A 22,425-nucleotide genomic window follows, 5' to 3' on the forward strand; every position below is an offset into this window, starting at 1 on the left:
TACTGTGTACCTGGAGCTCAGTCCCAGGAGACTCCCCCTCGCGTCTTCATAGGTCCATCTCGAATTGTTGGTCCCCAGGTAACCCACTCCTGTTTCTTACTGTGATAAAATATACATATAAAATTTACCATTTTAACTATTTTTGAGTGTATAACTAGTTCAGTGGCATTCAGCACATTCACATTGTTGTACAACCATCACTATCATCCATCTCCAGAACTGTCTTCATCTTCTCCAAATGGAAACCCTGTCCTCATTAAACACTTAACTCCCTGCTCCCCCTCCACCTGCCTTGGTACCCACCCTCTCTTTTCTGTCCTCGTGAAAATGATGACTCTGGGTATTTCGTATACTGCGTGGGATCACACAGTATTCGTCATCTTGTGGCTTGTTTTTACTTCACTTAACGTTTTCAGGGTTCACCCGTGTTGTAGCATGAGTCAGAATTTCATTCCTTTTTAAAGCTAAGTAGTATTCCATTGTATGTATCTGCTATATTTTGTTAACACATCTGTCTGTTGACAGATCTGTCTTTTATACTGTGGGTAATAGTCAGCATTTTAAAACATACAATAGGAAACGTTTGCCTGTATTAAGGATCAGTACTGTTTTGTGAAATGTGTGTGTGTGTGTGTACGTTGTACTAAACCATACTGATTTTTTAATGGGCATTGTAGAGCAGAACACTTCAGCATCTCCCGGGTCTATGGCACTCATCACGTAGAGAACTCTGCAGTGCTTCCTGTGTTTTGGGAGGGATGGGCTAGGAAAGTAGGAGCTTGAAGAGCAGGTTAACTCTGCCTCCTTGTTTGTTTTAAGCATTATGTGTCCAGAGTGATATACTTAGAAGGAATTCAGGTGGGCCCAGTGGGAGTCAGACAGCATTGTTTGTAAATAGTTTTCAGGGTTTTCCCTGGAACTTGTCTCTCCTGTCTCTCTGGGGTCCTTCCCTGCTACGTATAGGGTGTGGAATGAGATGGGGCTGCATGCCTGGGAGAGTCTGCAGCCCGAGTGGCAGGCTTGGTGTAGGAGTTGACGTGGACCGTGGATCAGAGCTGAGGTCAACTCATGGAATGTTATGTCTTGATCACGCCTCCGCGGTTGTTGTGTCACACTCTTTGTCTTGGTCTGGACTTGGTATTTCCTACTAATTTAGTATCGGTAATCTAGCCCTAGAAGGAAACTTCCTTGGTTTTAGAGGGACAGACCCTTCAGCCCATAGGTCACTCAGGTATTTATATGAAATGGGGACTAGTGCTCAAGACTAGCTCCCCTGATGCTTTTTTCCCCACTGTATTAAACGCTTCCCCCCCAAATAGAAACATCCCAGCATATTTCACGAGTGGACTGTAATGTCATGAATTAAGATCATTAAAAGTATAGGTTTGCATTATCTCAAAGCCTGGATGCTACGGAGACTGTGGGGGTTACAGAGAATGTTAAATTTCACCTCCTTTAGTTGAGAGTGTTGTTGTTTAGTCACTAAGTCATGTCTGACTTTTTGCGACCTCCTGGATTTCCCAGGCAAGGCAAGAATACTGGAGTGGGTTGCCATTTCCTTCTCCAGGGGATCTTCCCAACCCAAGGATTAAACATGAGTCTCCTGCATTGGTAGGTGGATTCTTCACCACTAAGCCACTAGGGAATCCCCCTCTAGTTGGAAAGGGGATTATAAGTAGTTGGAAAGGTCAATCAAGGGTGATCAAGGTGTGTGAATGTCAGGCTGGGGATGGTGCACATGCAGACCTGGGGAGATCATGGTGCAATTGTGTGTGTGTGTGTAAGATCCCAGTGCATTTGCGGGGCGTGTGTGTGAGATCCCAGTGCATTTGCGGTGTGTGTGTGTGTGTTTATACCACTTATTGAGGGAGCTGATTCTTAGGGGGAAATGTTTGCTTTCATTGATAGGTTTCAATTACCCTGTATAGAGGGTATTTACTTGTCAGCGCTGCGGATGTTTTTCTGCACATGTGCTGCTGGAGACAGTGTGTTCTGGAAGGTTGGTAACCCGTACCAGGGTCCAGCGTCGGACGGTTTGTTTTTCATTGTTTGCTCTCGTTTCTATGCCAGATGAAGTCATGCAGAGATGGGTATGCAAACTTTCCTGCTTTTTGAAGTTGCTGCAGTGACTCCCTTTGAACTTTAGTTTTCATTTTAAAAATTTCCAGCAAGAGAGCTTCTTGGTGGGGGAGAGGTGGTGGTGGTGGTAAATTCTTGTTCTGGGTGCCTTGCTTTTATCGCTAGAAAAAAGTGTTACTGTTGGGAGGTGCGTTCCTACTGTGGTCTTTTCATCTGTTGCCTTGAACAAGGAGCCTGAATGATTCTGAAGAGATTAACATATATCCTCTTTAACATGTGGTCGCTTATGCCTTGAATAGGTAACATGTGTGGGGTGATTTTCTGGGCAAACTTTATCTTCCTGGAGGATGGCTTTTAAAATGTTGAATGTTCATGATGAAAGCATAAATATGTGAATATCTGAGGTCATAGTAAACCTTGAGATCTTCCCCTGGGTCATTGAATAGTCCTTCAGGTGTGTGAACTTGAACTAGTGGGTTTAACAAAACATCAGACATACACATGACTAAATAAAAAGTCATGTCTTGTTATAGTTCGGGGTGTCATGTCTTTGCCAGGGAGAGAGCTCTGTAAGAGGCTGTCTTGCAGTTGTAAACTAATGTTTTTTCCCCAACAATTTCTTCAAATGCCCTAGCATCTCTTATCAAACTCTGGATCCAGAGTTGCCCTTTGCTCACCTTTTAAAAATATCTTTCAACATTCAGTAAGTTTTGTCTCCATTATTTTATCCGGGTTTCATCCAGTGCCTGGGCTCGTGGTGATTAAATTGTGCTTCTTCTTTGAAGATCTCCACTTCGGTACAATGTGACTCTCCAGTGAAAACTACAGGACTGATGTGTGCATTGAAGTGCTTCATTTTAGCAAAATTTTATTTGCTTTGTAATTGTTTTGCTTCTTATCTCCACTTTCTCCCTGATGGTTGTGGGTATAAGATGCACAAACTTGGAAAAACAGCAACAGGACATTCTGATAGGCCTTCGTTTTAATTTGCTGCCTATTCCTTGGTGGGGGGTGCCTTTTTTGGGTGTCCATTGTGGAAACAATATTTTCAGTCTCTTTTCATATCTGTCTAATGACCCAAAGGGATTTAAATGCTGTCCTTCATTGAGGTGTCATAATTTCCACAGTGTTTTTGGCTTGTTTTGCTACCTACTACTTCACACTCCTGTCTCGCCTAGATGTGCACAGATATTTGGTGACAAGGTAATGTTGATGTAGACAAACAGATCACACACACACACACACACACACACACACATATCACACCAACACCAATGCATGGGGGCATGGGATCGATTCCTGGTCAGGGAACTAAGATCTTGCCTGCCACATGGTGTAGCCAAAATGATAATCATAAATTTAAAAATAAAAAGTATATAAAACCAAAAATTTTCAATAGCAATCAATACATGCCATCTTAAGTAATAATGGCTTAGCTTTTGAAGCTTTCATTCATAGACGAATTCTCTTTCTGTCACTAAGGAAGGTGGTTTAGAAGTTCGTATTTCTTGGTAGCTACATTAGTGGCCACCCCTAAGAACATCCTGCTTTCTGAAACATTTTCACATCCCTGAACTGCTGAGATCTTGCTCTCTCCTGCCTTCCCTTCTCTTTCTGGATCTTCCCCTTGGGTATCCTTTGCAGGCTCCTCTTCTTTGTCCTCCCTCTGGTATTTGGGGGTTTTGGAGGGCACCTTTGCCACCCTATGAGTAATATGAGTGGTTTCCTTGGCTTCATTTGCTTGTAGATTTGGGGCTCCCAAATCCACACAGCCAGCCCTTATCTTGACTCCCGAGCTCAAGTACCATGTCCAGTGCTTGTTTTATTATATATGTTCACGTGTGTGTTTTACGGGCCTCTAAGCACCGTGTGTCTCGTGGGGATCTCACTGTTCTCTCTGATCAACCTTGTTTATCTTAGAGCGTCTATTTTGGGGAACGGCTCCACTGTGCCCCGAGGTGAGTTTAGATCTCTGGTTTTACTATGCTCCTGTCTTGAGCCCCCTCTCTCTTCTTCTTATGCATCTTGTATTTGAGGTCTGTGCCTCCACGTGGCTGTGAAGGGGTCTCCCTGGGTCTGTATTTCTTCAGGATGATCTTCCTGTTCTCAAGGCCTCCTGGGCTTTGCTTGTTCAAACCCAGCGCCTGTCATGTCTCCTCCTCCGTTAAGGGTCTGCTTTACCTCTTAGAATGTGAGCCTCATGAGAGCAGGACTTGGTTTTTTTCACTGCTTTGTCCTCAGTATCGGGGAGCTGGGCACCTGCTACACCTGCAATACATGTTTTTTTAATTAATTACTTTTTAAAATTAATTAACATTTTCGTCATGCCATGGGCATGTGGGATCTTAGTTCCCCAACCAGGGGTTGAACCCATGCCTCCTAAAGTGGAAGCGTGGAGTCTTAGCCACTGGACCGCCAGGGAAGTCCCAGTAAATGTGTGTTTTAATGAAAGAGTTTTTTATTTTCAACGTGATTTTTTATAAAACCTGTGACTGGTTCCTTTGTAGAAACCATATGTTTTGGAAAAACAGAACAAGGGTAGAGAAGAATTCCTCTTCTGGAGATGCTAGGAATGTCTATAATGATATGACAGTTTTGGAGTTTTTGACTGGAGTGTTGTTGATTAGAAAGTAAAGTTGTAACAGGCACTAAGTGGGTGTTTTCTTATTTCCATCGAGTTCTGGGCCTGGTGGTTGGGAGGGAGCATGTGTTGCTGACCCTGCGGAGTTGACAGAATCGCTTATATAGTTTGCTAGGAGGAAGAAGTAAAAACAGATGATGATAACTGTGAAGATAAGTGTGTATCAGGTACCATCATCTGAATCACTCTGCTCTTACCCCAGATGTCTCGATAATTTATTGTTTTTGTATTTTTTAAGCAACAAGTGGAGAGGTAGTTGTGGTCAGAGATCTATATCTCCGATTTCCCAGGGTTCTGTTTTCCTTGCAATATCTGCTTTAAAAAAGTGTTGGGTAACAAAGTGTTGAAATACATTAAGTATTTGGGGACCTGATTATTTAGAAACTAAATGTGGGCCAGAAGAGGAAGGATTCCATTCAACAAAGACACTCCTCATCTATCAAAGGTCTTGGAGAAGTCTCATTTTGAGTAGAAGTTTGTTACGAGCAAACAAAATAATACATAGGTTTATTTGTTTAAGGAGACCCTTTATTCTCCAGCTTAGTGGCTCTCAAACTTTTGGATATCAGGACCCGTTTACACTGTTACAAAGCAGTGGGTTGGCCAGAAAGTTAGACTGTGTTTTCCTGTACCATCTTATGAAATGTAACATGAACAAACTTTTTGGCCAACCCATTACTTGTGGCCCCTCAAAAGACCTTTGCCTGTTGTAATATCTATTGATTATTTATTTATTGTTTATTAAATTATTTAATATTACTTAATATTATACTATTATTTATTGTTAGGAATTAAAACTGAGAAAGTTGAAAAATTTCACTTAAAAATGACAAAAATAACTACAAACCCATTACAGTTTAGGAAAAGATCATTTGTATTGAAAAATGTGTCCAAAACAGAAAAAGAAAGATGAACGTGATTTTACTTTTGTGCACATTTCTTCAATTATGTTTAAAAATGGAGCAAAACTGTTCTGCAAAATTGAAACAACAGTGAGGCTAGTGGCATTGTTTTACATTTTTGCAAATCTATTTCATAACCAGCTCTAATAGAAAATAATTCAGTTCTCATGTCTGCTTCTTCATTCAGGCTGTTGTAGGTTGTTTCAGTTGAAGTATATGCAGAAAATCCAGCCTCATGCACATACATAGCTGGTTAAGGTGGGAATACTGAAATAACCTTTTCAGGGAATTATGGATGGCGCAGTGTGGATTCTGACACTCTGGCAATGGTTTTTTTCTTACTCTGTTAATGTTAAAATTCATTAAATTACCTTTCTTTTTGAATAAGAAGAAGGAAAAGTGAACCAGTTTAATGCCATATTATGCAACCATATTTTAAAAGTATTTTATCACGGATGGAATGCTTACATATGTAGTAAATTGTCTACTTAGTGTGACCCTCATTTTGCTAAAAATTAATGAAAAGACATATGTATTAAGTGAAAGGAAAATATATCAAAATACGGATGTGTTTAGTGATGCATTCATGAATGATATTTTATTTTCTATATACTATTCTGATTTTCCAAATTTTCTAGGATCACATTACTTCCAAAACCTGGGTGAGGGGAATTTTTTTTTTTTTTTAAATAGGGAAGTAAGTGTGTCTGTTAAGCCTTTTCCCTCATCCAAAGGTTACCTTGTATGTGAAAATCCCAGTTTTCATAGTTGGAGTGGTAACTAAGATCCCTTTCCCTCCTTTAAGTTTTTATTTACTTATCAGATTAATGTAACTTTTCTATGTCTGTTTTCAACCTCAGAACTTTCCCCTCTTTCTTTGGATAACAATTAACTGATTTATTAGAGAAACTTTATTCAGGACTTATTCAAGCGAAGTATTGATGGTGGGACTTTATAGCAAGGACACAATTTACTTTTCCTCATTTCTGCTACACCTGAAGCAAACACAGATTCTTACCCAAGTAAAATGGTAAAAGGATTTTGTCCTATGGTGATAGTACAGCTCCTTTAGAAGTTGAGAAACATCCTGGAAATTAGCATCTCATTAACCTGTCAGTTATTTTAAGTCCTTTTGTCAGCGGTGTGTTGTGTATTTCTCTTTACAGTCGTGTGGCTGGAAGTGGAAGTGTGTACACAGAGCTGCAAAGGGCAGTTCACATCTGGGGATGAGCTCCCTGCTAACACCTGGGTTTAGGAAGCCTGTGTACTCCTTGTTGTGTAACTGACACGGTGGTGGCTTTTGTTCTTTATGGACAGGAATCCAAATATGCTGATGGTCTGTTTTCCTGAAAGTGGAGGACTCCATCCTGTTATTTCTTTGTTTTATGTTCCTTGTGATAATAATTAAGTGATTATTAAGATGTCTACAGAAGCAGCTAAGCACCCACAAAGCAGGAAATTAGCAGTTTTGGATCCACTACTTATCATCTTAAAGATATGAACATTGTTACTTTGATTCTTCCAACTGAACACACAGTTCTGTGGCTTTAGTTAATAAATTAGTGACTGTTAATGTTTGCAGTCTCTCCCAAGACTGTTTACAAAGGCACACCTGATTCTGAAGTATAAACTGGGATAGGAAATCACTTAATTGCTTGTCCTAACATTGTCTTACTAAATTAAAAATCTATTCTATTCTCTGCTTAAAACAGTTGAGACTGTTCTACTTGGGCGCACCCTTAAAGCATTCATCATTAAATTTGGAAATATTCTAATTTAATTTTAGTCAGCTTTTATGAGTTGAGCATTTTGGAGGCTAAGAAATGTACTCCAAATATACTTACTGATTTCTTCCTTTTATAATTGAAACCAGTCTTTGAATTTAATTATTTCTGGTCTCTGTCATTGTCCTTAATGTGGCTTGGACGGTATCACAGATTCTAAGTAAGACATAAGAAGTGTTATTATTGCATCACCGTAATCATGAATTGTGGAAACATTTAGGATATACTCTGAAATCATTGCCACAATACAGAAGATAGACTTGACGAAGGCAGGAGCTTTGATTCTGTTCCTGCTAATTGCACGCTGTTTAGAACAGTGCGTTTATGCCCAGTTTCTCAGTCATGTCCGACTCTTTACAACCCCATGGACTGTAGCCCACCAGGCTCCTCTGTCCATGGCATTTTTATGTCAAGAATACTGGAGTGGGTTGTCATTCCTACTCCAGAGGGTCTTCCCAACCCAAGGATTGAAACTGTATCTCCTGCCTCTTCTGCATTGGCAGGCAGATTCTTTACCGCTGAGCTACCTGGGAAGCCCGAATACCTACATGGTTGACAGTGTATTAGTCGCTCAGTTGTGTACTCTTTGCAGCCCTAAGGACTGTAGCCTACCAGGCTCCTCTATCCATGGAATTCTCTAGGCAAGACTACTGGAGTGGGTTGCCATTCCCTTCTCCAGGGTATCTTCCCAACCCAGGGGTCCAACCCAGGGGTCAAACCCAGGTCTCCCACATTGCAGGCAGATTCTTCACTGTCTGAGCCACCTGGGAAGTCCAAGAATACTGGAGTGGGTAGCCTATCCCTTCTCCAGGGCATCTTCTCAAGCCAGGAATCAAACCAGGGTCTCCTGCACTGCACGCAGATTGTTACTGCTGAGCTATCAGGGGGAGCCAAACCTAGATGGGAGATGATCAAAAAACATGTTCCCAGCAGTAAATTGGACAGTTCCAGATGGGGGCTGGGGGGCAGCATGCAAGCTTAGGACAGAGACAAATGGTGGAAGGACCCCGGTTAGATAGGGTGATCTGGGCAGATGGTGTATGAGTGGAGATTAAAGGGTGAGCCAGTGGTAGGGAGAGATTTGCGACGGGGATGAGTTGTGGTGGGGGGACTTGGCATGAACACAAACTAGGTAAGAGATGAAAGGAGGCCAGTGGGACTGGAGGGTGGGGAGTAAGGTCTGGAGAGAGATGCAGGAGACGAGGTGTGAGAAGTACACCTGGATAGGGAGTGACAGCCACGGTCGGGGTTTAGAGAAGCTTGTGGTGAGAGACCTGACCTCACCTCATTTGTATTTTAAGACAGTCCCGTGGGAGGAATATTAATTCTTAGTGCAGGCTTCCTGCTTTAACATTTTTTTTTCTTTGATAATGAAGAGAACATTGGGACAGCATTTTTAGCCATGAAACTGTTGCTTTCTGAGTGTGTTTGAGAAGCAGTAATAACAAGGTTGAGCTTCTCAAGTGATTCAAGTGGTAAAGAATCTGCCTGCAATGCAGGAGAGGCGAGTTTGATCCCTGGGTTGGGAAGATTCCCTTTAGAAGGAAATGGCAACCCACTCCAGTATTCTTGCCTGGGAAATCCCATGAACAGAGGAGCCTGGTAGGCTACAGTTTATGGGGTCGAAAAGAGTCAGACATGACTTAGCGACTGAGCACACACAATGAAAAGGTGACCTCCTAAATTTTCACCCCGAAATTAACGTAGCGGCTTAACTGTGAGGCCTGGCTGGTGGCCTAGGTCGCATTCTACAGGTTCCCGGCAGGAAGAACATGTGGGAAGGGGCTAGTCCAGCCAGTGGTTGGTACAGCTTTGCAGTGTCAAGAGCAGAACCGTCATTTGTCGGGGCTGTGACCGATGAGAATACTGTGACCTGGCTGACGGCTGGCAAGCTGAGTGCTGACCAATGTATTTGCTTTTTCAGTCACAGCATCCCGGCTGAGCCAGGAACAATCGAGAAACTCCACTATCAGCACTTGGAGATCTTCTGTGCTTTGGGGAAGAATGGGCATGGACTAGTTTATTGTAAATTTCTGATGTCAAATTACTGATGGTGAAATCAGTTGTTTCAGATGACAGAGGAGGACCGGATGGAAGGCCTCTTTAGAGCAATTGTTATTAATTGTTATTAATCCAGTAGTGCTCTTTATTATAGGGAATGCTGAGAGAGGAGTGCTGTGCTGTTTTACTGGTTTGCTTTCTTACTTTGCCTGGTCGCCTCCAAGCATGGAGAGTCTGGGCGTACAAGCAGTGAGGGGCTGCATTTCAGATACAGAATTTAATCTGAATTTCTTCTGATCACAGATCTTCTGAAGAGTCACCCTATTGTTTTGTATTATACCTAAAAAAATAGGGCTTCCTGGTGGCTCAGCAGTAAAGAATCCACTGCAGTATAGGACCATAGGAGACATGGGTTCAATCCCTGGGTAGGGAAGATCCCCTGGAGGAGGGCATGGCAACCCCCTCCCATATTCTTGCCTGGATGGAGGAGCCTGGCCAGCTACATACAGTCCATGGGGTTGCAAAAAGTCAGACTGAAACAATTTAGCATGCATACCTAAAGATGGGCAAAAATAGTTCTCACATTTCCCCTTTGTGGGGTTAGGGAGTGGCTTACATGGAGTGGCTTAGAAAGGCCTGTCTCTGCTGGAGCGTGACTGTGTTGCCTGGCGCAGTGTGTGTCTGTGGCCAGTCTGTGTCATGTGTGTGTGTGTGCGTGTGTGTGCGTCTGTGTCCAGTGTGTGTGTCTGTGTCCAGTCTGTGCTGTGTTTGTTTCTGTGTGTGTGTGTGTGTGTCTGTCTGTCCTGATTGGTGAGAATTGCTGGTCTCCTGGTCTGGGGCTCACAGATGAGGAAACTGACCGCTAGGAACATGATCCTTTTCTGAACCACAGAGCCTGGCAGTGGCTGAGCTGGGACCAAGATCTGGCATTTTTGGTGCTTGGACCTGTGCCCTTTGACAGAATGTGTTGTTTGGATTAATTGTAAAGAAAATGGTCAGTAACAGATGTAATGAGGAAATAAGTAACATCCAGTCATTTCAAGCCACTGAGTGGGATCTTGTAAAACCAGCAGTGAACCATTATAAGAGAAAACAAAATTTGATTTTAGCTAGTGAGGTGGAAACAGCTTATTTTAAAAAGTGAGAATGAGTCAAAATAAAACTAGATTAAAGGCAAAGTTGTTCATCTAGGGTACTTTGTATCCTTGTTTTATAATCAGGCATTAAATAAAAATGTCAGTGAGTATGCACACTACTATATATAAGATAAATAACTAATAAGAACCTACTGTATAGCACAGGGACCTCTACTTAATACTCTGTAATGACCTGTATGGGAAAAGAATCTAAGAAAGAGTGGCTGTATGAATATGTGTAACTGATTTACTTTACTGTATAGCAGAAACTCAAAATTCTCCAAGCCAGGCTTCAGCAATATGTGAACCGTGAACTTCCTGATGTTCAAGCTGGTTTTAGAAAAAGCAGAGGAACCAGACATCAAATTGCCAACATCCGCTGGATCATGGAAAAAGCAAGAGAGTTCCAGAAAAACATCTATTTCTGCCTTATTGACTATGCCAAAGCCTTCGACTGTGTGGATCACAATAAACTGTGGAAAATTCTGAAAGAGACTGGAAACCAGACCACCTGACCTACCTCTTGAGAAATCTGTATGCAGGTCAGGAAGCAACAGTTAGAACTGGACATGGAACAACAGACTGGTTCCAAATAGGAAAAGGAGTTCGTCAAGGCTGTATATTGTCACCCTGTTTATTTAACTTATGTGCAGAGTACATCATGAGAAACGCTGGACTGGAAGAAACACAAGCTGGAATGAAGATTGCCGGGAGAAATCTCAATAACCTCAGATATGCAGATAACACCACCCTTATGGCAGAAAGTGAAGAGGAACTCAAAAGCCTCTTGATGAAAGTGAAAGTGGAGAGTGAAAAAGTTGGCTTAAAGCTCAACATTCAGAAAACGAAGATCATGGCATCCGGTCCCATCACTTCATGGGAAATAGATGGGGAAACAGTGGAAACAGTGTCAGACTTCATTTTTCTGGGCTCCAAAATCACTACAGATGGTGACTGCAGCCATGAAATTAAAAGACACTTACTCCTTGGAAGGAAAGTTATGACCAACCTAGATAGCATATTCAAAAGCAGAGACATTACTTTGCCAACCAAGGTCCATCTAGTCAAGGCTATGGTTTTTCCTTTGGTCATGTATGGATGTGAGAGTTGGACTGTGAAGAAGGCTGAGCACCGAAGAATTGATGCTTTTGAAGTGTGGTGTTGGAGAAGACTCTTGAGAGTCCCTTGGACTGCAAGGAGATCCAACCAGTCCATTCTGAAGGAGATCAGCCCTGGGATTTCTTTGGAAGGAATGATGCTAAAGCTGAAACTCCAGTACTTTGGCCACCTCATGCGAAGAGTTGACTCATTGGAAAAGACTCTGATGCTGGGAGGGATTGGGGGCAGGAGGAGAAGGGGACGATAGAGGATGAGATGGCTGGATGGTATCACTGACTCGATGGACGTGAGTCTCAGTGAACTCTGGGAGTTGGTGATGGACAGGGAGGCCTGGCGTGCTGCGATTCATGGGGTTGCAAAGAGTCGGACACGACTGAGCTACTGATCTGATCTGATAGCAGAAACTAACTTGACATTGTAAATCAACTACAGTTTTTAAAAAAGTAGTATGTCAGTGGGAGTGACTTTCGATTGTATGATTGTATGACTTATGATTATAAACTCATAATGTTATCAGTACTTAATTAAAATAATGAATGTATTAGGAAGTCTACTTTTGTTAGATAATATTGTTTAATCTGGTAGGTCATTTCATAATTTTTTCCCTAAGGGTAAAAAGCCACTGTATGTCTTCAGATTGTTAAATAGCTATGTATCAGCAGTGTCCTGCTTTCTGAACATTCATAAATCCAACTTGTGTCCTTTAGATTTATGAGTGTATTTTTCCAAGTCAGCCTTATGGGATGTATTCCCTTTTGGTTTGGCAAAATAGTGATTTCTTTTTAAAAATATTTGTTTATTTTTGGCTGTGTTGGGTCTTTGTTGCTGCACAGGCTTGTCATTGCGGAGCTTCTCTTGCTACAGAGCACAGGCTCTAGGGCTCATGGGCTTCAGTATGTGGCACGTGGGCTCAGTAGTTGGAGCTCTTGGGCTCTAGAGCATAAGGTCAGTAGTTGTGGTGCGTGGGCTTAGTTGGCCCAAAGCCTGTGGGATCTTCCTGAATCAGGGATTGAACCTGTGTCTCCTGCATTGATAGGCGGATTCCTTACCACTGAGCCACCAGGGAAACCCAAACTGGCGAATTCTTAATACTTGGAAAGTATATAACGTAATTAGTGATAGGATGTATAGTGTAAAACAAAGAGCTAAATTGGCAAATACTGATCTATGCAGGCATTTACTCTCCACTGTTTCTATGACAACTGATAATTTAAGTCTAACATATATAGCTAGCTTATTACACCTTGAGGGCACGTGTGCAGTTAATTTCCTTGTTTTTTAAAACAGACTGGATTCAGTAATTGGGTGGTGGTGTATTATTGACATGTCTTTGATCAAGTTGGTGAAATTAACTTGTTTGATGTGCTTTGGTTCTTTTCCTGGCACCAGCCTGTCAGTGCTTCTGTTTACTCACTTTTTGAGGGGTAAGGAAGTGGAGGAGGTAGCATTTGGGAACTAAGGTGGACAGGAAAGCAAGGGAGAAATGTAACCCCATTTTGAAAAGTTCTGTCGACACTTATTAACCACTCAGTCCCGGTACTTCCTGTTTCCAAAACTGATTTAATGCCAGCCTCCCCTCCACTATGAGGTGGTTTATTGCCTTCAGCAGAATTCCTGGCATATTTGAGGCTCTGCCCCTCTAATTCCTGCCAGATCCCCAAGCCACAACTGGCTCAGTCGCTCTCCTGCCTTCATTCTGTCCCTGGTCAGGACCTCGCAGGGTAAATACAGTTTAACCATAGTGATTGTTCTAGGGCGCTCCTGCCGCGCCATCTGAGTCCAGCCTTTGTGCTCTCTGCCTGTCATTGTCTTGGCTCTGAATGAAGCCTGACAACTTGGCCCTGCCTAACAAACATTAGACACTCACCTCCCTTCCCTTAGTAAACATACTCATGATAGGTGTTGTGTACTCTTGCCTGCAGTGCTGGTGAAATATTTCCTAAGGTTAATAAAAGGTATTTGTAGGGGAGGTGTGTTTGAAGGGTGGAGCAGTGAGAGGGTAGAAGGAAAAAAAAAGATAGGTTTCTATTGCTGAACAAAAGATAAGAAGTTTCTGAGTTTGAATAGGTGAAGCCCACTCTCCTGAGATATTTGGTGACCTGCACAGGTAGCAGCTGGGATGCTGGGTCATGGGAGTGATGAGTCCTTATTAAGCAGATGTTAATATAAACAGCAACCCTGAGAAGGGAAGATAAGGAACCAGGCTCAGAAGGCAGCCCCACACACGTTTTGAAATGAGTTGACTTATGTTAGAACTCTGGCCTTTCCATGACTAGTTGTGTGAATTTGGATAAGTGCCTTGGCCCAGGGATCCCCAGCCTCCAGGATCTAATGCCTGATGATCTGAGCTGGAGCTGATGTCATAATAATAGAAATAAAGTGCACAGTAAATGTAATGTCCTTGAATCATCCCAAAACCACTCCTTCCCCCTGTTTATGGAAAAATTGTCTTCCTTGAAACTGGTTCCTGGAGCCAAAAAAGTTGGAGAGTGCTGCCTCAACCCCTCTGGCACTCAGAATCTACCTCCAGTGTTGTGAAAATTCACTATGTGGGGACGTTTAGGACTGTGTTCAGCCCACGTGCTAATATTTATTGAGTAATCATTTTAAGTATTGAATCATTAAAAGCAGGTTCAACAGTTTCTCTATCCACAAATAAAATGATAGCCATCGTACAGCAATATTTAAAACCAACTTTATGGCATTTACCTATTTGTTAAAAACTGCAGTATAACTCAGCTTCTTAATACCATCAGTTAACTGGAGTGAACCAAGGTCATCCAGCTAATACATGGCAGAGTTGGCTTTGGGCTCCTCAGACTTTAAAGCTTAGCTCTTTCTCCTGTTTCATAACCACCACTACTGCTGCCATGTCTCTTTTTACCAGGAAGAAAAACAGATCAATTCTTAGTTGCCTCCCTTAGCATTTTCTGGCCAGGTTCCCATGTGGTCGGTGTAAATGACCTCGAACAGTTGAGTTGCAGGTACCCAGGACTGGATAACTTCCTCTTACTGGTTTTTTTTTTTTTTGGATTCTTTTTATTTTTTAAAATAATTTTATTTAGTTATTTATTATTGGCTGTGCTAGGTCTTCGGTGCTGTGTGGAGGCGTTCTCCAGTTGCAGTGAGCTGGGGCTACTCTCTCATTGTGGTGTGCGGGCTTCTCATTGCGGTAGGTTCTCTTGTTGCAGAGTACTGGCTCTGGAGCACTGGCTCTGGAGCACTGGCTCAGTAGTTGTGCACGGACTTAGTTGCTTCTCGGCATGTAGGATCTTCCTGGATCAGGGATTGAACCTGTGTCTCCTTCCTTGGCAGGTGGATTCTTTACCACAGCCACCAGGGGAAGCCCCCTCTTACTCATTGTTCACTCCAGTTAACTGTGGAATTTTGTCCTGTTTCTTAAAAAATACGTAAATAGAATTGTTGTTTTTGTGTTAAGAAGCTGAGTTATACTGTAGTTTTTAACAAATAGGCAAATGCCATAAAGTTGGTTTTAAATATTGCTGTACGATGGCTATCATTTTATTTGTGGATAGAGAAACCGTTGAACCAGCTTTTAAAAAACACTTTAATAAGGGGAGAAAATACTGCCTTGGTGATCTCCATCCCCTATGTTCATCATCATGGAGAAAAAGGCTTATCACTGAACTATGAACAAACGTAATTCTCCAAGTAATCTCTAATTTGTTTTCCTTTTCTCATTTACACATAGCTAGAAGGATTTGAGGTTATTCTTTAGTGATTGGAATAATGGTATTTTAAAGATGAGACAGAGGAGAAGATGATGGCTTCAGCATTAGTAGTAGAAGCCCAAATAAGCTTTTAAAAGGTCATGGTTCTTAAGCATTTCCCATCTGGAGGGGATGGTGACAGTTGGCATACATGCCGTCTTCCAGTTTACATTTCCGTTGGAAATTTTCAGGTGTCTTCCCTAGTACCCTGAGTGCTGCCAGCGGCTGGTGGCGAAGTTAAGTAAATGAATTAGGATAAGATTTTCCAAGCTGCAGCCATTAGTGGATCGCAGAATCAATTTAGTGGGTCACAAGAAGCATTACCTGGAGTAGGAAATGGCAACCCACTCCACTATTCTTGCCTGGAGAATTCCATAGACACAGGAGCCTGAAGGGCAACAGTTCATGGCATTGCAGAGTCAAACCCAACTGAGCCACTAAGCAAGAAGCATTACCAAAAAAAAAAAAGTGAAAATTATCAGAGTGTATATAGGCTGGTATCACTTCCGGAAACTTTTACTTCAGTTTGTTTTAGTGTGGGCTTGTTATTGGGTCCCTGTGTATAAAGACAATTACAGACAGAAAAGTTTGGAAGGCATTGATCTGAGGTGTTTCTGAAAGTTTATCAGCTTACGAGCAAGTCTAAATGTTGCATGGAAGGGAAGTTCTTTAGCTGAGTCCTTGACATTGGTTTTTGTATAGGGTTAACAGAATGAAATTTAGAAACACAGTGTGGTAACTCAGAGATGTTTTTTTTTTTCCCCCAAAGCTAACATATATTTTATAAATAGAAAATAAGGTTTATGATTTTAACTCCAATGGTTCATGGATGAAATTTCAAAATAAAGTTGATAGTGGCCTTCCTAATTATCATATCACATGTGCCGTTGTGTTTGTAGATTTTGTACTATAGACTCAATTTAAAATTTTTGAATTGGATTCTTAAATACTTGGGTTCATACTCAGTTTGGCATTTGTAAGATTATAAACTAAAGGGTAGTGATTTTTGTTCCTTGAATTACCTTGAAAACTTTTTAAACGAAACATTTTTCATGGCCTTTGGCTATATTTTGCTTTTGAATATTTCAATTAAGTAGGTAAATTTAAGTAGGTAAACTATCCTGTCTTAATTAAGCTTTTCAGACTTTTTTTTTTTTTTTTAAGGCATCAGGGAAGTAGTTAGCTATCATGATACATCTGCAGGTTCTTGTTAAATTATTTTATAGCTGTTCTTCTGGAAGCCGTGAATGATTTCCTTTATAACCACCTGTACGTAGAGGAGAAATTTTCCTTATGAATGTGTTGATATGCCCTTTATCCTTGCCCTTTTCATTTAATTAACCAGTAACTCCTGTTGTATGTGGATTTTAAAACAGATACAAAGTTCTGAACTTTTGGAGAAGAGCTATAGAGAAGTCAGAAGCTGATGGGAAGTTTCTGGATGCAAAGTTCTTGAGTAAGGAGTCCTGTTGCAACAAAAGAAATAAGAACATTTCAAAATTGGGTAACTTCAGGGAGAGAGAGAAGCAGAGTTCTCCATTTCCTGCGCAACTGGGGTTGAGCAGAGCTTTTGCTAGTTACCAGCTGTCCTGTTCTTAATCAGTATTGCTGGTGTGGATGTGTCAAGACGTGGGGAAAACATATAAAAGAATAGTATTGTTGGTAAGCAACGGATTTGATTGAGATGCCAGAGTGAGTGGCCTGATGGAGGATGTGTTAGTACTCACGGAACTTGTCCTAATCCCTATTGGCTGAGGACCTGGGGCTGTAGACACTGGTAAGTGCATACTTGGATGGAGGGAGGATGGGGTGATGGCTAAGGCTTTATTTTAAGAGAGAAGGTCCTTGGTGGAAGCTACCAAATAAATATGAGAGTTTTGAAGTAGTCATAAATTGTACATAAAACATTTTATGTTTGAATATAAACATCCCTAAAACATCTTGTTGGAATGAAGGTGAATAATATCACCCAGTTTCTATAGGACCTGGGTTATGATTGATGTATCTGTTGCTTGTCACTCAAGCTAAGTGCCTGTGTCTCTTAGGCTTCTGTATGCTCTCGGAATAGATACAGTTTTGAAATCTTGACTATTTTCTAATTAACCTGGAGCCCCCTTCCTTTCCAGTAAGAAGAAAGGCTGTGTTATGTTAGGCTTTTCAGACACAGTGGCACCTGATACCTGCTGGTTTAAACGCAGGCTCCTTGTTTTCAGGCTTTTGTTTTTCTGTGTTCCTTGATTGCCAAGTAGATTGCTGTCATTTCCCACCCCCCCGCTCCCCCACCCGCCCCCCACCCCCGTTCTTATTTTGAAAGTTTTCCTCTGCCTGTTCCTGTACATGGAGAAAGTCAGAGCTCCAGTGGAGGCCCAAGGGGGATTGTATCCAGTTCATACGTTGGGTGGGCCTGTTAGATGGCAGGGGTGGGGAGGGGGGCGGAAATCACTGTCTAGATTGCAGAGACAGCCTCTTGGAGCTGGGGGCACCTTGCTTTTGTTTTCCTGTGACTGCAAGACAGCCTGAGGGAACACGGTAAGGCCTGGTAACCTAGAATGGGGGAGTTGAGTTAATGTGTGGAGTTCAAGCAGAGCAAGTTCACAGTCAGTATGGTTTACTCCCTCCTTCTGGCATCTCCTCCCACAACAAATATGTTTACGTTTGAACTTTTGCCAAAATCCCCTTCATTTAAAAAGGGGAGTTTTGTGTGGAAGGAGAAGTTGAAGGCTGAAGGGGTTTCCATTAAAAGGACCCCATCTCTGTTGCCCACTGTAGCTTTCCTTATGAATGTTCTGAGGACAGAACACTTCTGAGAAACGATTGGTGCTCTAGTTTCCCTTGTCAGCTTTGGAGCTGAGAGGCAGGGTGGCAGCTGACTTCACCCAGAGGGGCCTGATGAGCCCCTTGTCAGAAGGCCGGAGTGCCTTTGAAGACAGTTGAATTGGGTTTGTGTCCTAGTCAGCTCTGGCTGCCATAGGCTGAGTGGACTCAGGAGCCTGGTGGGCCACTGTCCGTGGGTTGCAAATAGTCTGACACGACTGAGCGACTTAACGCTTGAGTGGGTTAAACAACAGACATTTATTTCTCATGGTTCTGGAGGCTGGAAGTCCAAGATCAGGGTGCAGATGGGATTCCTGGTGAGGACTCTCTGCCTGGCTTACAGATGGCAGGCAGCCTTCTCATCTGAGTGGGTGGGGGTGGGGAGAGATGCCAGCTCTGTTATCTCATCCTCCTATGAGGACACCAGTCCCATCATGGGAGCCTCAACCTCATGACTTCATTTAGTCCTGATCATCTTACAAAGACCCCACCTCTGCATACTGTCACATTGGGGGTTGGGGCCTCAACATATGGATTTGGGGGGGACACATTCCACCCATAACTGTGTGTGGCAGAGTTGATTGTCGACCTAACAGCCACTGCTGTCCCCCCTTCACTGCTGGAATGCCGTGTCCCTATTTTCCCAGGGCCCTTTGTTGCTATGGTGATCACAGGACACAGCTCTGGCCAATGAGAGGGCTCTGGGAGTGGCCTCCCTCCCAGAAAAATGGATGCTGGATGGGGGGGTGCCTTCCCAGTCTGCCTTTCCTCCTGGAGATGCCAGGGCTGCTGAGCAGAACAGAGCAGTGAGAAGATCCCAGTGCCCCCATGACACCACTGAGCTCCGAGGCAGCTTTGCACAGCCTAACACCACATCCTTGTGAGGTGAAAACAAGCCCTTGTGGTGCCGCTCCTTTTGGGCAGGTTTTGAGTGTGGTCCAGGGCATCCTCACTGATGGAGTCACATGGGAGAACCTTCCTCCTTTTGGAGTTGGGAGGAGGTACAGTCTTGGGAAGACTTATCCCTGACACTGGCCTGGTCTTCCCCCATTCAAGGTGTACATATCACAGTATTGATTGTGAGCCTGTCTCCTCCAGGCCTTGAGCTCTGGACATCAGGGACCACATCTCACTCCTCCAAGATCTTTAGAGGCTGACCCAAGGCTCGTACAAAGGAGTGGACACTCATGGTCTGGCCTTGGTTTAATAACCCTATGTTGGTTTTGGTGTCCTCATCACAAGACTGACTATTTGTTGTTCACAGAAAGCCCACTGGGTAACCAGAAGAGTAAGTGGGAAAACAGACTTTAATTAAAAGTACCTGGGCTGTGCACACAGCTGCTCTCTGGGGTTTAGTTAGCGCCAGACAGTCTTCTAAAGATCCAGACGGAGACGTGCCCCAATCCTCATGCTAATTTGTCACTGTGGAAGGAGAAATCAAATCAGATATTACATTTGTATAATTATGAAACATATTAACCATCCAGAAAAGCACATAATTGTAACCATTGTTTCTCACATGAAGATCTCTTTTCTTTAGAGTGAAAAATGAGGTTTTTGCAACTCTGTGCTGTATTTCACACGTGAAGTAATTGAGTGATTGGAAGTCAGAGCATCTTGTTCCATGGTCATAAACCTATTTGACCCACAGTAGGGCTGAAATACAGTGTATTTGAGATGAAAAGTTTTAAAAGTATAGAATAATTGTCATTTTACCACTAAGGAAACAGACCCAGAGAAGCAGTAAGTCAGGATTCAGGTTAGTGGACCTTTAATTTTCATGTTTTTTTCTGCTGTACCTCATGTTATTACTAACTTAAGATAAAAGAGTGTCGAATCCCATCAGCCAGCAGCCCCCAGGAAGGCACATGTCATTGTAGAGATTCGGTTCATTTAGCAGCAGGGCGAGTGTAGCCTGGAAGAGCATTGGGATTCTGGGATTCCCTTGGAAAGGCAGAGTTGGGTTTGCGCTTGTGCTGGATGACTTGAAGGTGGGGTTAGAGAAATGGGGCCAGAGCTGGTTTGGATGTGGTAAGGAAGCAGGTATGTTTCAGTGACTGGGTATCTTAATTTTTATATAGGATGCAAGAGATTGAAGTGGGGTTAGAGTTGCCACTTGGTAAAGAATTAGCAGTCACAGGTTAGTGAGAAAAGTGGGACAGTCTTTCGTTTTTGTGGAGGTAGGCACAGGCTTGGTGTCTGGGTTCTACGCTGAAGTTTATGTCCTGATGGAATATTGGGGTTCATTATTAGTAAGGCCTGTCTTTCCGTGTCCCATTGTTGCTAGGGTGGATTTTTACTTTTCCGGCAGTTGATTTGATTTGATCCTGGATACTGATGCTTGAGGAATGGTTGGCTTTAGGAGGAGGAGAATGAGATGGTGAGTGGAGAGTCCAAAGAGGATGTCTGAAGTCACTGTGTCTGAACAGTCTCTGTTCTTCAGGGTTGTAGTTGCTCAGTGTTAAGATCAGCTCTTTTAAAAAAGGCAAATGAGTTGTTTTTCCTGCCCTAAGAGGCATGGGTTTTTTGTTTGTTTGTGTTTGTTTTTTGCCATGCTTCATGTAGATGGGATCTTAGTTCCCCGACCAGGGATTGAACCCATGCCCGCCTGCGTCAGAAGCCCAGAGTCCCAACCACTGGACACACCAGGAAAGTAACAAGAGGTGTCTTTGTTTGTTTTGTTGTTTTAATCATCGCAGTGACTTTGTAGTCTTCTGGAATTTGGCAGGATGTAGAAGCAGATGGAAATGTGGATACTTATAACTGAAGCATATTATTATCTTCAAAGATGCCATCCAGTTATTTTGATCAAGAGGTAATGTTAATGGTGGTGGTAGTGCTGGTGCCAACCCCCCTCCCCCCAGATCAGTAGAAAATGAATTTAGAAAACTCAGTACAGTTCAGTTGGAGTCAGCAGTGAGTGAGGTGGTTGTAGTCCAGCCAAGTGAGGGCCGGGGCAGACACACACTTTATGGGCCAGGCTTGGCCACCTTCTCTTTGAACTTAGTCGAGCTTCCATCTCTCTGGGCCTCTGTTTCCTCCTCTTTGGTGCTGGGGAAATTGAACAGATGGTCCCTGCTCTCAGTTTCTCTGTTACGTCCTTTTGAAGATACTCTCCTCTTTGGAAAATACTTGTTCAGGTTCCCAGGTGGACCTGGTCATCCATTTTATGAAATTATTATTCATTCCTGAAAGCAGGAATACTTGAGGGCTTTGAAAGCTAGTCCAGCAGGAAGTATTTTTTTCTGGTCTGTGTAGTTTCCTTCCTCTCAGCGGGGACCAGGCCTAAACCCACATCTTTCCAGGGCATCCCCTTTGCAGTCTCCTGAAATGAATGGCCGAGGTGTTAACACCTTAGAAAGTTGTATCCAGTAAATGTGCCAAGGGAGGCGCCTTTATTCAGGAATTTTCAGTTTGGGGGTAAAGGCTGGTGGTGTGTGTTTGCAAATTTGAATTTTATGACTATAAAATAGCATTATATAAAAATTTTAAGTATTACGATACATGCAAATGTTGAATGCAGGAACCAAAAGAGTAAAAGAAATTGATCAAAAGTTGCCTAATTTCTAAGACAGTAGGCCAGGTGGCTTGTCCCGGGTGTAAGGAATGGCCAGTGGCAGCCCCACTCTTGCTAGTGACAGGAAAGCTTTGCATGTTCAGTCCATATCATGCTCCGTGCTACCACTCAAGGGCTTTAGGATTTCTGTTGATGGGGGCTGGTCTTTTTAAAGACTTCAGTGATGTTAAGCAGATCTTCACCATGAGGTGTGTCAGTGGTGGTGCCTGTGTTGGGGTAACGCCCCCCGCCTCCCCGCCCCAGCCATAGCTCTGTAACAGAAGCACTGAAACTCTAGGAAGAGTGGGGCGCATCGTGTTGTGACTGAGGGAAAGGAGCACAGAGCACGCTTAGAGGTACAGAGCCATCGCAGAGAGGCCCTAGAGCAGACTGGTGTGGAGTGTGGACTCGAGCTAGCTGTGCGAGCTTTGCAGCCTTAGGGAATTTACCTCACTTCTCTGGGCCTCAATCTCCCCATCTGTACAATGGGACAGATTTTAGTATCTCCCTCAAAAGGTTGTGCTGGGCACTCCCCTTGTGCTTCTCAGGGCACGTGCACTGAGCGAGTTCCTGGGCAATGCCAATACAGCTGATCTTTGGACACTCCAAATACCTTTTGTTCACACAGATGCATGTATTAGAAAATAAAGGACATACTATTT

At 42.9% G+C, this 22,425-nt stretch overlaps 1 protein-coding gene across 4 annotated transcripts in view; it reads left to right on the forward strand.

Moving 5' to 3' along the window:
• FAM107B (family with sequence similarity 107 member B) overlaps positions 1-22,425 on the forward strand; it is a 78,204-nt gene that overhangs the window by 25,377 nt on the left and 30,402 nt on the right. The window contains exon 1 of one of the 4 annotated variants that reach the window (XM_086334262.1): positions 2,063-2,090. The exons of 2 other annotated variants lie outside the window; for them this stretch is intronic. In XM_086334262.1, the coding sequence (XP_086190388.1) occupies positions 2,087-2,090 (4 nt within the window). In that variant the 5' untranslated portion in view covers positions 2,063-2,086. Of the gene's footprint in view, positions 1-2,062; positions 2,091-16,907; positions 17,171-22,425 lie in introns of those variants that run through there. One more of the 4 variants, XM_086334264.1, reaches the window with a different exon arrangement.

This window comes from Bos grunniens, chromosome 13, assembly GCF_055505025.1.
Source record: "Bos grunniens cultivar Pamir isolate PY7600 chromosome 13, Bosgru_T2T1.0, whole genome shotgun sequence".
NCBI lineage: Eukaryota > Metazoa > Chordata > Mammalia > Artiodactyla > Bovidae > Bos > Bos grunniens.